This window comes from Bos javanicus, chromosome 2 (assembly GCF_032452875.1).
Source record: "Bos javanicus breed banteng chromosome 2, ARS-OSU_banteng_1.0, whole genome shotgun sequence".
Classification (NCBI taxonomy): Eukaryota; Metazoa; Chordata; class Mammalia; order Artiodactyla; family Bovidae; genus Bos; species Bos javanicus.
The window spans coordinates 18,263,208-18,282,131 of NC_083869.1; the positions used below are offsets into that span (position 1 = coordinate 18,263,208).

At 35.7% G+C, this 18,924-nt stretch overlaps 1 protein-coding gene across 2 annotated transcripts in view; it reads left to right on the top strand.

Moving 5' to 3' along the window:
- The window catches only part of TTN (titin), a 275,391-nt gene that overhangs the window by 123,322 nt on the left and 133,145 nt on the right, over positions 1-18,924 (top strand). Inside the window, exons 131-161 of one of the 2 annotated variants that reach the window (XM_061434167.1) lie at positions 212-295; positions 1,043-1,123; positions 1,426-1,641; positions 2,567-2,644; positions 2,849-2,923; positions 3,131-3,223; positions 4,000-4,077; positions 4,275-4,427; positions 4,637-4,720; positions 5,094-5,171; positions 5,675-5,779; positions 6,031-6,114; positions 6,552-6,635; positions 6,830-7,222; positions 7,552-7,635; positions 8,714-8,788; positions 8,950-9,033; positions 9,562-9,636; positions 10,263-10,355; positions 11,209-11,286; positions 12,259-12,327; positions 12,481-12,585; positions 12,726-13,019; positions 14,326-14,406; positions 15,181-15,258; positions 15,798-15,881; positions 16,033-16,107; positions 17,444-17,527; positions 17,636-17,719; positions 17,840-17,923; positions 18,250-18,324. In XM_061434167.1, the coding sequence (XP_061290151.1) occupies positions 212-295; positions 1,043-1,123; positions 1,426-1,641; positions 2,567-2,644; positions 2,849-2,923; positions 3,131-3,223; positions 4,000-4,077; positions 4,275-4,427; positions 4,637-4,720; positions 5,094-5,171; positions 5,675-5,779; positions 6,031-6,114; positions 6,552-6,635; positions 6,830-7,222; positions 7,552-7,635; positions 8,714-8,788; positions 8,950-9,033; positions 9,562-9,636; positions 10,263-10,355; positions 11,209-11,286; positions 12,259-12,327; positions 12,481-12,585; positions 12,726-13,019; positions 14,326-14,406; positions 15,181-15,258; positions 15,798-15,881; positions 16,033-16,107; positions 17,444-17,527; positions 17,636-17,719; positions 17,840-17,923; positions 18,250-18,324 (3,288 nt within the window). The remainder of the gene's footprint in view (positions 1-211; positions 296-1,042; positions 1,124-1,425; positions 1,642-2,566; positions 2,645-2,848; positions 2,924-3,130; positions 3,224-3,999; positions 4,078-4,274; positions 4,428-4,636; positions 4,721-5,093; positions 5,172-5,674; positions 5,780-6,030; positions 6,115-6,551; positions 6,636-6,829; positions 7,223-7,551; positions 7,636-8,713; positions 8,789-8,949; positions 9,034-9,561; positions 9,637-10,262; positions 10,356-11,208; positions 11,287-12,258; positions 12,328-12,480; positions 12,586-12,725; positions 13,020-14,325; positions 14,407-15,180; positions 15,259-15,797; positions 15,882-16,032; positions 16,108-17,443; positions 17,528-17,635; positions 17,720-17,839; positions 17,924-18,249; positions 18,325-18,924) is intronic. The other variant, XM_061434175.1, reaches the window with a different exon arrangement.

Genomic DNA, 18,924 nt, shown 5'->3' on the forward strand with positions numbered 1-18,924 from the left:
CTTTTGATACCCAGAATGTTCTGCTTACCCTCTTCTCTTTACCAAATACACTAGTTATGGGTGTTGGTTTTTTGTTGTCATTGTTATCATTGTTTTCTGTTTGAAACCATGAAAATGTCAAGTCTTTTATGTTTGAGTTGCTGTTACACAATTACCATTTTGTGATTTGAATGAGGAAAACAATTCTTTAAAGTGAAATCTTTCTTTAAAGTGCCTGAGGAACCCAAGAGAGCTGTTCCAGAAGAGAAATTTCCAAAACTCAAGCCTAGAAAAGAGGAGGAGCCACCAGCAAAAGGTACACCAACTTTTCCAAAAATCAAAATAAGCTTATAAGTATTGAAACTCATCTAGTGGAATTGAGATCCTTAGACAAAATAATTTATGTATTACAAAGTAATTAATATACATATGCTACTCCATATCATCTCAAAACTAAACATTTCTGAATCCAGAAAATGTACTGAAATCTCTCTCTTCTCAAAAAAACAAAAACAAAAAATGAAACCTCACCCAAACGTGTAGATACTTTCCCTTAAAATGTACTTGTCTTTTAATGTTTTTTTTTGTCTATATACTGATTTCCTTTGCTGAAATGCTTGTTTTGTGTGGCAACCTTGGATGAAATTTAAAAATTTTAAAATCCTCAATCTTCTACATTGTGGTGGTAGAAGTTATGGAAATACCTCAGAATTAAAATGAAGAAACTATTCATGTAACATAAGTTTCTGTCTAATGGTTGTTTGATAGTCATTGTTTATGCTGTCCAGTTATCTTTTTTAGTTCTCTTATAATTACTACTTGATCTTCCTAAAGATATCCAATGTCTTTTAAGTATTAAGTAGCTTAGAAAAAAGCATTTATATATATGTTAGACCATGTTTATTTCTGAGGCCATTGAGCTTTCTTACCACTTAAATGAAACATTTAAGCAAGGAACATGGTTATGGTTATCTTTGTCATTGGATTTGTGCACACACAGGTTCTCTTAACACACATTATTTTGAATCTTGCAATTCACTTTCAATAATTACTCTTTTTAAAGTGACTGAACTCAGGAAAAGAGCTGTTAAAGAAGAAAAGGTATCCATTGAAGTTGCAAAACGAGAACCTCCGGCTGCTAAAGGTATATTGTGCTTTGACTAAATAATAAAATGAAGCACGAACCTATACAGCTCTTTGCCTGTTAGTTTCTAATTTGAGTCTCATCCTTCTGGCTTATCGTTGACTAAAGGCAGGGAATCTAACATTTGAATTTGTAAATAGCAACTGTACACTCTGTAATACCTTGGCCAGCGAAGGACAGTCAAGGTCTCCTATAACTAGTGCATGAGACCATTACCAGGACATGAAATCACAGCACACTGTCACCATGGTCCCTGTGGGCTTCAAGTACAATTGAAGCTACTGTTGTCAATATTGTTCCAGAAGTTACTGTAACAGCAGAGAAAGAATGGGCTTACACCAAAGAGGAAGAAGCTGTTTCAGTAGAACGGGAAGAAGAATACGAGGAATATGAAGAATATGACTATAAAGAATTTGAGGAGTATGAACCAACAGAAGAATATGATCAGTATGAAGAGTATGAGGAACGTGAATTCGAACATTATGAAGAGTATAAAGAACATGAGGAGTATGTCACAGGTATGAGCAGAACTCTATACCCAACACCACATTAAATATATGCAAATGACATTAGGTCAGGATAAAATTTTGAATACCCAAAGAAATTTTAAAAGAGCTTTGTTTTGTCTGGGAAACTCAGAATTTTCTTTCTTGGATAACTTTTAGGAAAACACAATTCTCTATGAACTGTAAAGTTACTGTTAGAGTTTGGTTCTGGGCATAATCTGTTTCCCCTCTCCATTTTGCTTTTACAAATATCAAACAAATGAAACTAAATTTCTTTCTCCAAAAGGCTAAGTCTGCCTGCAAGTGCCCTTGATCATTCCAATACATGACCAAAACTTTCTGAACTTCTCTCATCCTGAAGCTTGTTATTAACAAACAGGAGAGCCTATTGAGAAAACATCCTACCCTTGGAGCTCCCCTCATTAAGCATAACAAAGATTCCTTCAAAAATAAAGACAGGAAAGTCCAACACAAGCAATTGTGTTTTATCATTGTGCAGGTCAAATTTGTAGGAATAAGATTCTATTGGATTTCAGAATGCATCAATATTATTTCATTTATTCAATTTTTGGTGTTTCATAGCCTCACTTTGAGAATGTTCTATGTAGTTTTACAAATAGAATTAAAAACAAATATTATATGGAGAGGAGTTTAACCATGATGTTGTCTACCTCAAGTGAAATGATAATATGTAAAAGAGTCACAGTTACCTAGTTGAGGTAAATTAAAATGGAGGAAATAGCAATAAAAGCTTGTTTAAGTCTTTTATACCTTATTCTACTTGAACCTCTAATTCTTACTCACCTCTCAAGGCTATGGCTATGCTGTAGATAAGATATATTATTTTAATCCTTTGTGTCCATTGAAGAAATATCATTTTTTTATGTCCTAACATAAAAATGTCTAACATTAAATACCCTGTATATATTTTTTAAAGAACCCGAGAAGCCCGTCCCAGTAAAGCCTATCCAGGAAGAACCAGTTCCCACAAAACCAAAGGCCCCACCAGCTAAAGGTAGAGTGAGAAAAACATTATTAGTGGTGAGACCTGTGGTTCTCACATGTCTGTCCAGCTACAAATCCATGTTGAAGTAGCAGTGTGCCAACCGTGTGTGTGTGGGATTCCTATGTTGTATGTCGTATTTCTTCATTGTTTTTCTTACTGCTCTTAAGAAGTCTGGATCAGGTTTTTAAATCTGTTAATGTTGATATTTTAAAGTGCCAAAGAAAGTGATCCCTGAAGAGAAAGTGCCAGTGCCCATTCCTAAGAAACTCAAACCTCCACCTCCCAAAGGTACATGCCAGCATGATGACTACCAGAAACATCTTTGTCACTTACATCCTATAAACGTGTCTTACTACCTTGTCTGATGTTCTTTGTTTTTACTGAATGTATTGTTTGGTGCTGATTCTTACCTTTCTCCATGTTTCGTAAATTTTTATTTACATGATATTCATGTGGGTTGGTTTTAATGGTCTTTAATAATTAATATCTTTAAAGCACGTGAAGAAGCAAAGAAAGTTGTTGAGGAAAAAATACAAATTTCAGTTATCAAACGTGAAAAAGAGCAGGTGACTGAACCCGCTGCTAAAGGTATAATTTCCTTCCTCAATTGTGGCCTTTTATAATGTCTCTCTTAAAACTTAAGCAGCTATGTTTTGCTTTTTTCCCTCACTGTTTTGTATCTTTTATATTAATTGTTAGATGGATATTGGATAGAAAAATCTATAAATACAGAATAAAAAGATAATGTTATCTTAAAAGGAAAAGTTATCGCAGAATATATCCGTAACTCCTTATGCAATGGCTGTCCTAACAGACAGCTGCAATGAATATAAAATACAATGTTTGGATTTAAAATCAGTGACCGTTTGGCACATTCCTGACTTATCTAAATTGATGTAATGATATAACAATATACATCACCGTTTAAAATCTGTTTGTTGACCCTAAAGTCATTTTGAAGATTGAAGAAAGAGTTAACCCAGTATCTAACCATTTTCCCCTGCTTTTTACTAAGTAGCTCCTCTGCAATTTCAGACAGTATACTTACCCAGAAGTAAATTTAGCTTTTCAGTAAAGGATGTTTCGTACAAGAAGAGATATCAGACACTAAGCACTACTTCACAATCTTGGGGTTTCCCCAGACCTCCTTGAGTACTTTTGTATGTTTTTATTCCAGTGAGGTTCAGAATCTGTTCCATGGAAAATATACAGTGTCTTTAGTTGAACAATATATATACTACTATATATCTACTATAGGAGAAACACTAGCAAAATCACTTTATGTCCTTAAAGTACAATACAGCAAGCATTAATTGGGTGACCTGTTTCTGAAAATAAAATTTCCTTATACTTACTGTTTCAAGTGCCCATGAAGCCCAAGAGGGTTGTCACAGAAGAAAAAGTACCTGTTCCTAAAAAAGAAGTAGCAGCACCTGTTAGAGGTACCTATATGTACTCTTCTTAATGTGTCGTTTGTCTTTTTTGGTATGAAATTCATGTTCAGTTCTATGTGTAAAGTTCTTCTGTGGGAAAGATGAAGCCTATTCCTTCTTCTATTACAAATGGCCATGTTCCTAATGTATCTTCAATTTATCAAGTAATTGGAAAAATATCCAACCTAAAAATAATGTCTTTAAAGTGCCTGAAGTACCTAAAAAAGAAGAACCAGAAGAGATTGCCTTTGAAGAGGAAGTTGTAACCCATGAGGAGGAATATTATGAAGAAGAAGAAGAAGAGTACATTCATGAAGAAGAGGAAATCATAACTGAAGAAGAAGTGGTACCAGTCAAAGGTAGATTACATCTCCTACCAAGGGATAAGCAGCAACATCTTTAGGGTCCAGTTTGGTTAAATTCTGGGGTATATTAGCACCAATGACCAATTCTGCTTGTTATTAGGAAAAGACACTTATAGGGGCTGAAGCATGATTTCTGCAGTTGCTTTTCACATTTTATATCTTTTTCTGCAACATTTCCAAAATTCTTCATAATATCTTTAAAGTGCCTGAGGTACCCAAGAAACCTGTCCCAGAAGAAAAGAAACCTGTTCCTGTTCCCAAAAAGAAGGAAGCCCCACCAGCAAAAGGTACACCACCACTCATATCATGAGTGTATAAAAAACTTAGTTGCTTGGTCATGTTCAACTCTTTGCAACCCAGTGGCCTGTAGCCCACCAGGCTCCTCTGTCCATGGAATTCTCCAGGCAAGAATACTGGAGTGGGTTGCTGTTCCTTTCTCCAGGGGATCTTCCTAACCCAGGAATCGAACCCTAGTCTCCCGCATTGCAGGCGGATTCTTTACCAGTTTAATCTGCATCTAAATAGCCATCTTCTGAGTTCAAAACTTTTGAGTTGTTACATATCTGTTGTTTGAAACTGTCCTGTTGTTTGTTTCCTGTCCTTTGCGTGGATATGTTGTTACTGGTAGCAAGAACTTATCAATAAACAATATCTTTAAAGTGCCTGAGATTCCTAAGAAGCCTGAGGAGAAGGTTCCTGTGCCTGTTCCTAAGAAAGAGAAGGCTCCACCAGCTAAAGGTACATCTCTTTGTAACACATTAGTGGAATAATGTAATAATTTACCCATGTAGTATCACTTGGTGAGCCACATCTGTTCTTACCCCATAATGATATTAACAGTATTAATGCCAAGACAAAGACCTCCCAGCTGGTAACTGGAGCAGTTTATTGTGTATTCATCTCTGAATTTTACCATCAAAGCATACTGGTGATTGATGTTTGACTCCTCCTCTTTAGTGTCAAGTTCTTAGAATAAAATAAATTTTTATTGTAATATGAAGATGGGCAAAAATCATCATTTACCAGACATTGTGTGTTGTCTTTAATAGCAGTCTGCGTTTATTCAGTGTTCTTTATCTTAATTTTTGTGCATTTCCAGGCCTTTGTTTTGTGGCTATTATTATTTTCAATCTTCAAGTGAAATTGTTCAAATATCTATGATACTTCAATAGGCCTGAAATTGCTAAATTCTTACCTATGGGTGAAAAATGTGACACTAACCCAATTTTATGTCTTTAAAGTTCCTGAAGTACCCAAGAAACCTGTACCAGAGGAGAAAGTGCCAGTACCAGAGGAGAAAGTGCCAGTACCAGTTCCCAAAAAGGTGGAAGCTCCACCTGCCAAAGGTACATGAACTTACAATTTCATAAACATTTTTTACACTTAAAATTTGCACATGAGTAAATAATTAAACTCTGTGTTACTTGGAGATGCAATGCTTTAGTATTCCTTCATGGAAAAGATTTTATTTTAAAAGTAAAATGCTTCCTGAAACAATGTGGTCATACTCTTATGACCTTGTCATAATCTTTTTGAGACTATGCTTGGATTCAAAGTTCTAGGTTGGATAAACTGTTTCTCTAATTATTTCTTAAAGTGCCAGAAGTGCCTAAGAAACCTGTGCCTGAGAAGAAGGTGCCGGTTCCTGCTCCTAAGAAAGTAGAGGCTCCACCAGCAAAAGGTACCTCACTTCACCATGTAAACTAAAGTCCATGGGGAAAAAACCCTTACATTTACATATGCATGCTCAGTCACTTTAGGTATGTCTGACTCTTTGCGACCCCATAGACTGAAGCCTGCCAGGCTCCTCTGTCCATGGGGATTCTCCTGGCAAGAATACTGGAGTGGGTTGCCATGCCCTCCTCCAGGGGATCTTCCCAACCCAGAGATCGAACCCAAGTCTCCTGCGTTGCAGACGAATTCTTCACCATGAGCCACTGGGGAAGCCCAACATTTATATATATTCATATATAAATTCTCCCATAACATTATGTGGTTTAAACAATTGTCTGTCTTGTTAGAAATATTTAAGTCAAATATTTTGTGATTCTTTTTTATGTCTGTTGCTCTAAGACACATAAATGAACACATTCTTAAAGAAAAATAATATCTTTAAAGTGCCAGAGGTGCCCAAAAAGGTCCTCCCAGAAGAAAAGAAGCCAACACCTATTCGGAAAAAAGTGGAGCCTCCCCCACCCAAAGGTACATTAATCTCTAACAAACCCAAAACAAAAAGGCTAACTAACTGGCATTCTACAGCCTCACTAATTATAGTGACTTATGTGGGTAACAGTTGATGCTTTTTGACTACAGAATATTAGCTTTTCATGTTGTCCCACTGTTTTGAATATTGTACATAAAAGTGATGCTTGTCCAATTGACAAATATCTTTAAAGTGCCAAAGAAACGTGAGCCAGTTCCAGTTCCAATTCCTGCAGCTCTCCTCCGGGAAGAGAAAGTTGTACATAAAGAAGAAATTGTTGTTGAAGAGGAATTTATCCATGAGGAAGAAGAAGTTATCCTCGAGGAAGAAGTTCTGCCAGAGGAAGAGGAAATTTCACCCGAGGAAGAAGTTCCGCTAGAGGAGGAGGAGGAGGAGGAGGTTCTCCCAGAGGAAGAGGAAGTTCCTCCTGAAGAAGAGGAAGTTCCTCCTGAAGAAGAGGAAGTTCCTCCTGAAGAAGAGGAAGTTCCTCCTGAGGAGGAAGAATTTGTACCTGAGGAAGAAGTGGTACCCGAAAAAGAAGAAGTTCTTCCAGAAATTAAGCCTAAAGTGCCAGTACCTGCACGAGGTATAGCAGCTCTTCTTGAAGTCCTCAGACCTCTTTTGTGTTGAATTCTGTCTTTCCATCCTGTTGTTCATCTCTAATTTTATCTGTGATGCTATACTCTTTGTGTTTCCTACCATCTAAATCTTAGAGAACAGTCCAGACATGTGTGCTCTTACTGTTTTGTGTCTGTCTTATGTGTCTGTTTTTTGTAAGTAATCTGAGTGTCTTTTCAGATTCCATGGCATAGAACGTTATTTTGCTGTTTGTGGTCCTATTCTCATGTGTCTTTTCGTTGCATATCCAGTACTGTACATGTGATTTTTTAATGTTTTAAAATGAATGTTTTAAAGTGCCTGAAGTGCCAAAGAAACCGGTACCAGAGAAGAAAGTCCCTGTTCCAGCTCCTAAAAAAGTGGAACCTCCACCGCCTAAAGGTACACCTCCCCCAAGTACATACACATTCTTCATCCATAGTTTCACCAGGAAAATTATAGCAGAACTGGGATTTAGGAAACTTTATGAACTAGTCACATTAACTGCTGAAAATGTTCAAGAATTCTGGTATCCACTTTTCATTGGCTATAAAGCAGTATTCAGGAACAAAGATGAAGAGAAGTGTTAAAATTTCCCCCAAAGTTCTACCCAATTCCCTATAATTTTATTAAACATCATAATTTCCATATAGATATTTTACAAGGCCAAGTTATCAATGCAAAAAGCACCTGAAAAATGTGATAAACTAATCTTCCTAAACATCATCCTTCAATCATTTATATAAAGTGTCTTTAGAACATCAAGATGAAAATATAAAAGATAATGCATTTGTGAAAACACTGATTAATAGCGTATGTCTTCTGATACATACATATAAATGGTAGCCCAGCAGGTTTTGATTTTAGCCTTGAATATGTATCTTGCTGTGTTAGCCTGAGCAAGTCCTTTAACTGATCTAAGCCTAAAAAGTGAGGAAACTAATATCAGACCTAGTGGGCTCAGATATTATTGTGAGGATAAAAGAAAGTACGGTATATAGACGGACTCTATGATTGAATAAATAGTATCCAGATTTATCATATTCAATCAGTGCATAGTGTGCGACAATATATATTTATGCCTTAAAGCTCAATATTTTCTGCAAAATTTATGATATTACTACTTAAAATAAGCATGACCTTTCCACTAGGTTAAATAGTCTTATAACCAACAAAACAGTAAAGCTGATCCTTTATTGGATTGTTAGAATTTAGAAATATTTTATAGATAATGATTTAATAAATTTCTAGTGACATTTAAGTGGATGAAATGATAGCGTCTATCCTCTGGTATTCAAATAGGTTGCTGATCCCTTCCTCTAAGACACCTAATTCTATCCTTACCTTTGGGCTCCCGACTTACACTACATCCCTGTCCTGAGCGACTGTTGCATGTTAGTCTCTCTCTGTGTGAACTTCTTGTGTTCTCTCTTTTTTGTCCTTTACAATAAATTCTTATCATTAAATGATGTCTTTAAAGTGCCTGAGGTTAAGAAGAAAGTGCCAGAGAAGAAAGTGATCATTCCCAAGAAAGAGGAGGTTCCTCCTGCCAAAGGTACTGCTCTTCCCAAGCAAATTAGACACTGCCATTTCTTTCTTCACCTGTAAATGCCAGAATGGCCCGTTTCCCAGTATTGGTTAACATAACTTACAATATTGTGGTGTCCATTGTCTCTGTGTTCATGAAACTGAACTTACAAAATAATATCTTTGAAGTGCCCGTGGTGCCTAAGAAACCTGAACCAGAAAAGAAGGCGCCTCCACCCGGTCTTAAGAAAGCAGTGCCTCCTCCTGCCAAAGGTACATCACTCCCAACAGGGATGTGTTTGCGCCCCTCCACTGTGGAACTGTGATGCTCTTCACGTAGGGATGGATGTTCCACATAAGCGTTTGCTCTGTGTGCTCTGTTCTGTAGCCATCACTTGAAACTCTGCGGCACCCATATTTGTTCTATGTCAGTTCTTCTACTCTGTTTCCGTATTTTATGTTGATCTGTCCATGTATGTTGTTTGTAAAAAAAAAAAATAAAAATACTAAACATATATCTTTAAAGAGCCTGAGATAACCAAGAAACCAGTCCCTGAAGTACCCATTGCTCTTCCTAAAAAAGTAGGGGCTCCAGCAGTAAAAGATAGAATGGTGTTTATCTTGAACCACCAGCCTTTGATTTTTGTCTCATTAACAATGCTGTGAAATGTCAGTGTTTCATCTGGTGCATGTGTATTCTGTTATTAGTTCTCTTGTGTTGAAAACTGGGGAACTTGGGTCTTTATGTGCTCCTCCTGGTTCTTGCATTTTAAGTGCCTAAAACAATCAATATCTTTTAAGTTCCTGAGGTGCCTAAGAAGGTGGAAGAAAAACGAATCATTGTCCCTGAAGAAGAGGAAGTTCCACCAGTTGAAGGTAGATGACTTTTTAAGAAAACAGCATTTTCAAAAGCATTACCATCTTATTTTGTCTAATATTTTCAAGAGGTATATGCATACTTCACTCCAGAAAATAAACATATTCGGACTCTACCAGAAAATATTCTTTACCTAGTAGAAATTGGATAGGCAAAACAAAACCATTTGAATCTCTTTTCTTACATGTGTGATTGTTTGTTGTTTGTTTGTTTTACTTTAATGAAAATCTTTGAAGGGAAACTGTTTGCCATCACATGACTTGGTTGGTAATTGTGGGATTAGCTTCTCCAAGAGGAGTGCTTAGTTAAACCTGAGTAACTGGTACAGAAAGTCTGACTTTGACTCCTAAGTGAATGTTTGACTTCAAAAAAATCCACCTCCATTAAAAATAATAATTTAAATTGAATTCTTTCTGAAGTCCTAGAATTGTAAAATTCTAGGAAGGGCCTACTGTATTTTGAAGACTCAGTAAGGCTTTTTTCAAGGATGAATGAGTTTTCACATGTGTTTAGAAGGCTGAGTTACCTATGCTGATCACACAACCTCAGTTTTCAGATGTATCATTTTAGTCTAATATCCAAATGGGTTAGAAAAATAATTTACAAAATAATAATCTTTTTAAAGTGTTTGAGGAGCCTGAAGAGCCTATTCCAGAAGAGGAGATCCCAGAGGAAGCACCTATCGTAGAGGAGGTTGAGGAGGAGGCGCCACCTAGAGGTACAGCTGATTTTATGGATTGGACATTTCGTTCGCTATCTTTCCCAGAGGTCATCTAAACCTAATATTCAATGGCACCCCACTCCAGTACTCTTGCTTGGAAAATCCCATGGACGGAGGAGCCTGGTAGGCTGCAATCCATGGGGTCGCTAAGAGTTGGACACGACTGAGTGACTTCACTTGCACTTTTCACTTTCATGAGTTGGAGAAGGAAATGGCAGCCCACTCCAGTGTCCTTGCCTGGAGAATCCCAGGGATGGGGGAGCCTGGTGGGCTGCCGTCTATGGGGTCGCACAGAGTTGGACACAACTGAAGTGACTTAGCATATTAGCATACTTTACTTACATCGTATCTGTGATAAATTGAAGATTACTTATGATAAGCACCTGAAACTCTGTGTCCCTTTTCTTTGCCCAACTTGTTCCACTGCATTTGCAGTACAATTAGAATGAGAGAGAGAATTTTATGTTACTGACACTTTGATTTTTTCTGGTCAGCTGCTATTGTAATACTTTCTCCTAGTTTTCAATCCTTAGTTTTTTTTCTTCAGTAGGAAAGTGGGGGAAAACCTATTTCTATGGTGTTCGCCCTTGAGAATAATTCTTAGGCTTTCATTGCTAAAGACTATGACAGTCCTTTGCATAGTTTATGCAAACCTTTGTTTGCTTATAGGATTTCCAAGTAATATTCCTCTCACCTTTAGAGTCAGTACTTCATATGTGTAATTACCATGTAGGTTGCTAATATCTTTTGTAAAATAAATCAATGTTTTGTGTTTGGATTTTTTTTTTGTATATGGTAGTTCTGTTTATTGCATGTCATTTTTCAAAATGTCTGTAAAATATCTTTTAAGTGCCTGAAGTGGTTAAGAAGGCAGTACCTGAAGCACCTACTCCTGTTCCTAAAAAAGTGGAGGCGCCACCAGCTAAAGGTATAACAAATCCTTTTACGAAAGATAATAATATCTTTAAATTCTTATCCATCTTCTTTTTAAAAAACAAAAGTATCTTCTTTCACTGCTTTCTTAGAGTCATTTAAATAGAGAGCTTATGAAATTAATTAAGAACCTGTAAAAATATAATTCATTCGATTGTTTTAGCATTTTGCAATGTTAATGAATTATTATTTGTATGTATGTGTGTGTGTGTGTGTGTGTGTGTGAATTATTCCAGAACATTCTTATTTTAAATAGCTGGGAATTTTAATGTTAATAGTACATCTCCCAATACTTATATACATTACAGTGGATCTTTATTCTCAACATTCCATTCCTAGATTTTATTAATTATATAAGTAGAATGTTCTCATATAATTATTACAATAATTATATCTGCTGTATTTTTTATGGGGGATATCTATTCTAATACTTAGATAATAATTATTTTAAAGAGCCTAGTGTTCCTTTTGTGATATCTGACCAGAGTATTCAAGGTTATTACAAAGCAACTATTTCTCTTTGCCTCCTAATTAGGCTGATGCTTCAGTAGCCTCCTAATTGTTTAGGTTATGCTGTCTCTATCACAGTAGAGAGCCTCAGCAGACGTGATAGTGCCCAGCAGAATGTGACACCTGTATTGAGGCTTAAGTACTTCATGAGGATAATCACTTAAAAAAAGCCTTAATGAAATTAAAAATAGTAGAATCAGGCTCAATATTGATAATCCCTGCTATTAAAAACAAAAAGATGGCACAGGTTTCTTGTGGACATGCCTTCTTCTAAGGTATGAATAGCACAAATGAGTGAAGACATCTTTATTGCCTCTAAATTTGGTGTCCAATTTTACAGTACAGAGTGACTTCTTAAACTTTGATTGTTGTAATATTGATGCTATTTCTGATGTTTTTATTTCATGTTTATCATTGAGTATTATCAGCTAACTGTAAATGCCTAATATCTTTAAAGTGCCGAAGAAAGTTCCTGAGGAAAAACCACCAGTTCCTGTTCAGAAAAAAGAGGCCCCTCCAGCTAAAGGTACATCTTTTCTTTTTAACCTCAACTTTCTTATAATCTCTTTTCATTAAGAGTTTTATGTTTTATGTCAACGTGTCTTGATTGTACTTGATGTCTTTTGCTTATGAAAGCTTGTTCTTCACAGTCTTAAATATTAAAACTATGTCTTTAAAGTGCCCGAAGTACCAAAGAAAGTCCCAGAAAAGAAAGTCCCAGAAAAGAAAATCCCAGAAAAGAAAGTCCCTGTGCCTAAAAAAGAAGTTGTTCCCCCAGCTAAAGGTACTTTGGGGCAGATCTTTGATGTCCTTGTATCGTTGCATGAAAGCTTTTCTCAGTTGTTTCTCTTTATATTTTGAATTTACATCTTCATTTTTCCTGTGCTTAAAAAAATGAGCCTCTTAAAATAGATGCTTTTTCAGGGAGAGCTGTCCTTGAAGAAAAAGTATCTGTGGCTTTCCACAAAGAGGAAGTAGTAGAAGAAAGAACAGAATTAGAAATAGTGGAAGCACAAGAAGAAGCTCTTGAAGAAGAGTTCCATGAGGTTGAAGAGTATTTTGAAGAAGAAGAGTTCCATGAGGTAGAAGAATTCCTCAAAGTAGAAAAGTATAGAGCAGAAGAAGAAGTACACAGAGCTGAAGAAGTCCATAGGGTAATAGAAGTTTTAGAGGCTGAAGAAGAGGAAGTGTATGAAAAACCCAAAGCTCCACCGAAAGGTATAGAGAATTGTACAGATATTCAAATTGTTATATGTTGCCCTAACTTCTTTTTTTAAAAGTAAATGTCATGTTCAGTTTGGACATTAGAAATTCACTTATTTTCCTTGACAAAATCATGAAATACTTGAAATATGAGTTTACTTGATAACAATGATTGACACAGAGTAAAGATTAACCAGAGTATAGTTTTAGGCAATTAGATACTAATATCTGATATCTACTTTCCTGAAGAGATAAGAAAATTCACTGTATGAATTTGTGGATTCTTTTTAAATTCCAAGTAAGAATATTACATGATTGTTGCTACTGCTGCTAAGTCGCTTCAGTCGTGTCCAACTCTGTGCAACCCCATAGACGGTAGCTCACCAGGCTCCCCCGTCCCTGGGATTCTCCAGGCAAGAACACTGGAGTGGGTTGCCATTTCCTTCTCCAGTGCATAAAAGTGAAAAGTGAAAGTGAAGTCACTCAGTCGTGTCCGACTCCTAGCGACCCCATGGACTGCAGCCTACCAGGCTCCTCCGTCCATGGGATTTGCCAGGCAAGAGTACTGGAGTGGGGTGCCATTGCCTTACAGGTTCCAAAATAACTAGCCAGTGTTATCAGTTGAATAAAAAGAAACTCCTCAGTGCACTGAGGAACTTATAGTCGAGGCAAAACAGCTGTTGCTTTGTTAGCAATTCAACCAGCTATTCACACACGGATAATTACATATCCAAAGCTTCCACCATTTTATGATATTTTCAAGAGAAACAACATTAAGAAAGGAAATGAAGTGTGGTAGCAGCACCTGCATTCTAGTATATTCTGAGAATAAACTTACAAATATTTCCCCTACAAGACCACTCCAGTTTTTGAACAAGTTAATCATATGTGTATAATAGGAAGGAGGGGCTTCCCTTGTGATTCAGCTGGTAAATGCGGGACTCCTAGCAATGCGGGAGACCTGGGTTTGGTCCCTGGGTTGGGAAGATCCCCTGGAGAAAGGAGCGGCTACCCACTCCAGTATTCTGGCCTGGAGAATTCCATGAACTGTATAGTCGTTGGGGTCATCAAGAGTCGGACACAGTTGAGCAACTTTCACTTTCAATAGGAAGGAATGTGTATGTGCTTAGTATACATAGTAAATTTACAATCTAGATGAAAGTTAGCAAAATCAAGTCTTTTTTGGAAGTAGGTCTGATGTAAATTTTTAAAATATAAATAGAGAAAGCATCTTACGAGCCCTCATTGTACTAACTTTGGTCATTGAGCACAATTACACTTCAGAAGTTGGTTCTAAACCGAAACACTAATATCTTTAAAGGGCCTGAGATATCTGAGAAAGTCATCCCTCCAAAAAAACCGCCCACTAAAGTTGTTCCTCGAAAAGAGCCACCAGCTAAAGGTATTTTATTGGTGAAAAATTACTTACCTAATTTTACATGCAGTAGCAGCTTGGCAGCTTTACAAGTTTGCATTCTCCTTGATGTTTTTCTTCTGTGTTTTGTGTTTTTGGAATGTCTAAAACAAACTAATATCTTTAAAGCAGGTGAGGGGTTAAAGAAAGTTCTATCAAAAAATAGTCACTGTTAAGAATACCCAAAATGAATATCACTGCTAACCAAATAGTGAACCCAGTTTTCCTCTTTTGGTGCTCTTTGATTTTATATTCACTAATATGCTTATTGATAAATCCCTGTCTTTATGTTGATTATTAATTTTAATGACCCACTAGATATAAATATATCATGACTTTGTGTTTGATGTCCTTGCTTTGTTCAGGTTTTTAAACTTCTTGAATTTCACAACATAAATAAGAAATAGTATTTAATAAATAATATATACTTATATCTTTAAAGTCTCTGAAGCATTTAAGAATGTTATCACTGAAAATGCCAATTATTCCAACAAAACAGGCGAAAAAAGCAGAGAAGATGTCTTACTCATTTTTCTTATCAAGTTCTTATGACTCTTACCTGAGAAATTCCCTTGGATTTTTTTGTTATTGTTTGTGTTATCAAAATTCAACTCATATTAATTACTGTAATGTACCTGATAAAGCGATGTCTGTATTTTATATTGTGGCTGTGTTCTGTTCTGTGTTTACATTTCTCGTGTGCTCTGCTTGTTAAAAATCTTTATGAATGTTCAAAAGTAAATTATTGCTATATCTTTAAAGTACCTGAAGTACCCAAGAAAATCGTGGTAGAAGAAAAAGTACATGTTCCTGAAGAGCCCAAAGTTGCACCAGCTAAAGGTATCTGCCTTTGCTGATTCACCACTAACACAAAACTCCCTTTTATTCACTTATTGCAATGAAGAATGAGAAAGCTCATTCTCCCCTCAACACCACAAAATGGCTGAACGATGTAAATTTCAATTTATGTCCCACAACATAATCCTACCTTTTGCAACAGCCTTCAGGGAACACAGACCTAATCCTAAATGTTGTTATTATCTGTACTGAACCTCTTCTTAAGCAGTATTTAAATGTTGACCCCTCAACCTCTTTTTCAAAAATAATTCATGTTGGAAGCTATTGTCAAGTAGCTTTAGAAACAAACATGTTCCGAATGACGATAGAAAATGATGCTATATTCAAAGGGCGAAGTCTTTCTAATATGGCAAATCAAGGATTCATCAACAAGGCAATCCAGAGAGATGCACTCACTGTGTTTGGATGACTCCTAATTTGGGGATTTTTGATATTCTCCTTGTTAAATGCCCCTTTTTGTCTTGATATTTTATACCCAATGATGCACTTCTTAAAAATAAAACGAACACATATCTTTAAAGCTCCTGAAGTACCCAAGAAAATTGTTCCAGAAGAAAAAGTTCGTGAAGCTGTTCCTAAAAAGCCTGAAGTTCCACCAGCTAAAGGTATACAGTGATGCTAATCACAACAGGAAATAACACTGTGTCTAAGTATTCATGGTTTACAGTGAGTGTGAGTGATATATTTGTATTTTGTGTCTTTATATTCTTGCTATATTAGTTATTTATTGCAATTAATATACTAATATCTTTGAAGTTCCTGAGGTGCCTAAGGAAAGAATTCAAGAACAAATATCACGCATAGTTCTTTCTGAAGATGCAACAACTTACAGTGAGTGTAGAAAAATTGGTGGTTCTCTTTGGTTTGTCTGAGTTTGTCTTCATAGCTTTTAAAAGTAAATGTACTAATATCTTGAAAAAGCCCAGCATGCCCAAAATATTTGGCTCAAATTAAATAGTTTGAATGACTGTTTGCCTCAGACAAGGTATATTTCCTTGCCAATTTAAAAAACAAATAGTCCAAAAAAAAAAAATCCTTTATGTATACCATTGCCCAATTTTAGAAAGTCATTTGTCTTGTTGAATTTATCATTGTCTTGTTAATGTGATCTCTGTAAAAACGTCTTCTGTTTCTAAGCAATTCATTTTCTCAGACCGTAAGGTAACTTTCCTTAACTTCATAATAATATTTTACTTAGATATTGTAGAATCAAAATACTTCACCATTAGTATTTTTTACTTTTTGCAATAATTGTTGGAAACATTTTGGCAGTGCTGCTCAAATACCCATAGATTTATAAGGCCATTATAATTGCAAAAGAATCCTCAAGTCATTTTTGGTTTTGCTATTATGCAAAATTATGATTAATTTAAACAGTAAAATAATATGAGTAATAAAATATTCTAAGTAGAATGCTATTTAATAATCTAAAGAGTGAAAATGCCAGTTTCCGCTTATTTGAATCTAAAATTTAAATCCAGTTTTTGTCAACCTATAATAATAGGTTGGGATAAAAATATATGACGACTCCCTTGTTTGAATACCCTTGGTGTACTTGAATTTGGTTATTATTATCAACTAGTCTTCCTTTCTAAAAGCTGGAGAATTCTTTATTTCTTCAGTTGCCTAATTTTTCCAAATATTTAATCATTTTTATTTTTATTTTCTTCTAATCCCTAAATGGTTTTCACATTTATATTAAATATGAAGCCAAGAACTAGATTTGGTTTATATTTTTAAAATATAAGTAACTAGGTTCCTGGAACAGGAAGAGACTTAGATGAATTTCCAGTAGGTCAAATATTCAAGAATTCTTGATGTGCAACTCAACATCAATCCCATTCTTTAAGAAAAAAATGCATAAAAATTAACCATAGGGAATATTTACCAGTAGCTTTCTGCAGACAAAGTAGAAGAATTATATAGTAGTCCCTGACCAGTGAATTCCTCAATTTACCATCATGCTTATAAAGAAGTGACGAGAGTCCTGTACCAGAAACCTGGAAATGAGAGTTTTTCCAGGCCAGTGCGTTATTGTCACTAATTTGGGTCTATGTGCTACTGTCGTTTGAGTTATGAATGTGTATGGTGTGTTATATTTTTCTTAATGATATTCTTCATCCACTTTGAAATGCCTCTAATTATATATATACTAATATCTTTAAAGTTTATGAAGTATCTGAAGAATCATTTCTGGAAGAAAAAGTGCTTGTGACTCATCCTCAAAAAACAAAAACCAAACCAGCAAAAGGTATATAATACCAATAACCCAGTGAAGAAAATTTACTTTTGGCTCATTTTAAAAACTCAGTACTTTCCTCCACTGTTAATAAACATAACTGTACTCATATCTTTTAAGTGCCTGAACCACCCAAGAAAGTTGTTCCAGAGGAAAAAATATATGTGACTATTCCCAAAGAGAGAGAAACACCAGCAACTACAGGTACATTTCAGCAACATCAAACTTGGATGAATATCTTTGACTTGAAGACTCAAATATTGCATGTTACATAATTTACTGTTTTTACAACTTCTAAGTATAAACCTACTAATATCTTTAAAGAACCTGATACAGCCAGAGAAGTATTTCCAGAGGTGGAGTTACCTGAGGCTATTCCCCAAATTCCAGAGCATCTTCCAACCGAAGGTATAATTCTTAGCTATGAAAATCTAAATAAAATCTTTCCTCATCAGTCTGCAAAATACGTTCACTGCTTTATGTAGATTTTCACAATCTCTAATGCTAAAATACTAATATCTTTAGAGTCCCTAAGGTACCCAAGACAAGGAACTGTCTATGGTTTGCCCCTAAAAAGTCAAATCCCATTCATACAACAAATAATGATAAACTATTAGAACAAAAAAAAATCTCATTTAAAGTTATAATGTCTGTTAATATACCTAACTTTCTTTGTAAGTCATGTCTTCCTGTCTTTGCCTTTTCTCAATTAAAAAATACTAATATCTTTAAAGAGGTGGAAGTCTCTGAGGAAGGTGTTCCAGAGAGACAAGCTCCTGTTACCAGAAGGACAATACCACCACCAAAAGGTACAAGTGAGAAGACAGTCGGCCTTCTTATCCCCTGATTGTTGTTGTACTTAACACCTGTGAAAATACTAATATCTTAAAAGCTCTAGTTGCTACCAGGGAGGCCACTTCAAAGTGTGTCCCCCAAAGTAGCGGCTTGACTGGGTATTATACATGTCTCCATGAGTCATAAGCGGGAAAAGTCCATACCTTTATACACAGGGAGATGCTTGGGCTATAAATTTTATCTATAAGGCCTCTAGGAAAAATATATGTCCATATAATATGCAGATGTGACCCAGGTAGTTTCTTCAATAGGAAATAGCTATTGCTGTTGCCTTAAAAAGTAAAATTCAGAGTACTAGAAAAAAATCTATATGAGAGATCACCTGTAACATCTATATCCCTGAAGCTAGACTGAATAGGCTCACCCCACCCCTCTTTAAAGTGAAAATCAGTGTTGTCAAATGACAGAGGTTCTTGGCTGTAGACTAAGTCAGTAATTCAAACGCTCCATGGGATTGAAATTCCAGGATATGGTACCACTACCTATTGGAATTGCTTTTCTATTAAAATAAACTTACCACCAAAAACAAGCACATGAATTTGAAATAATTGATA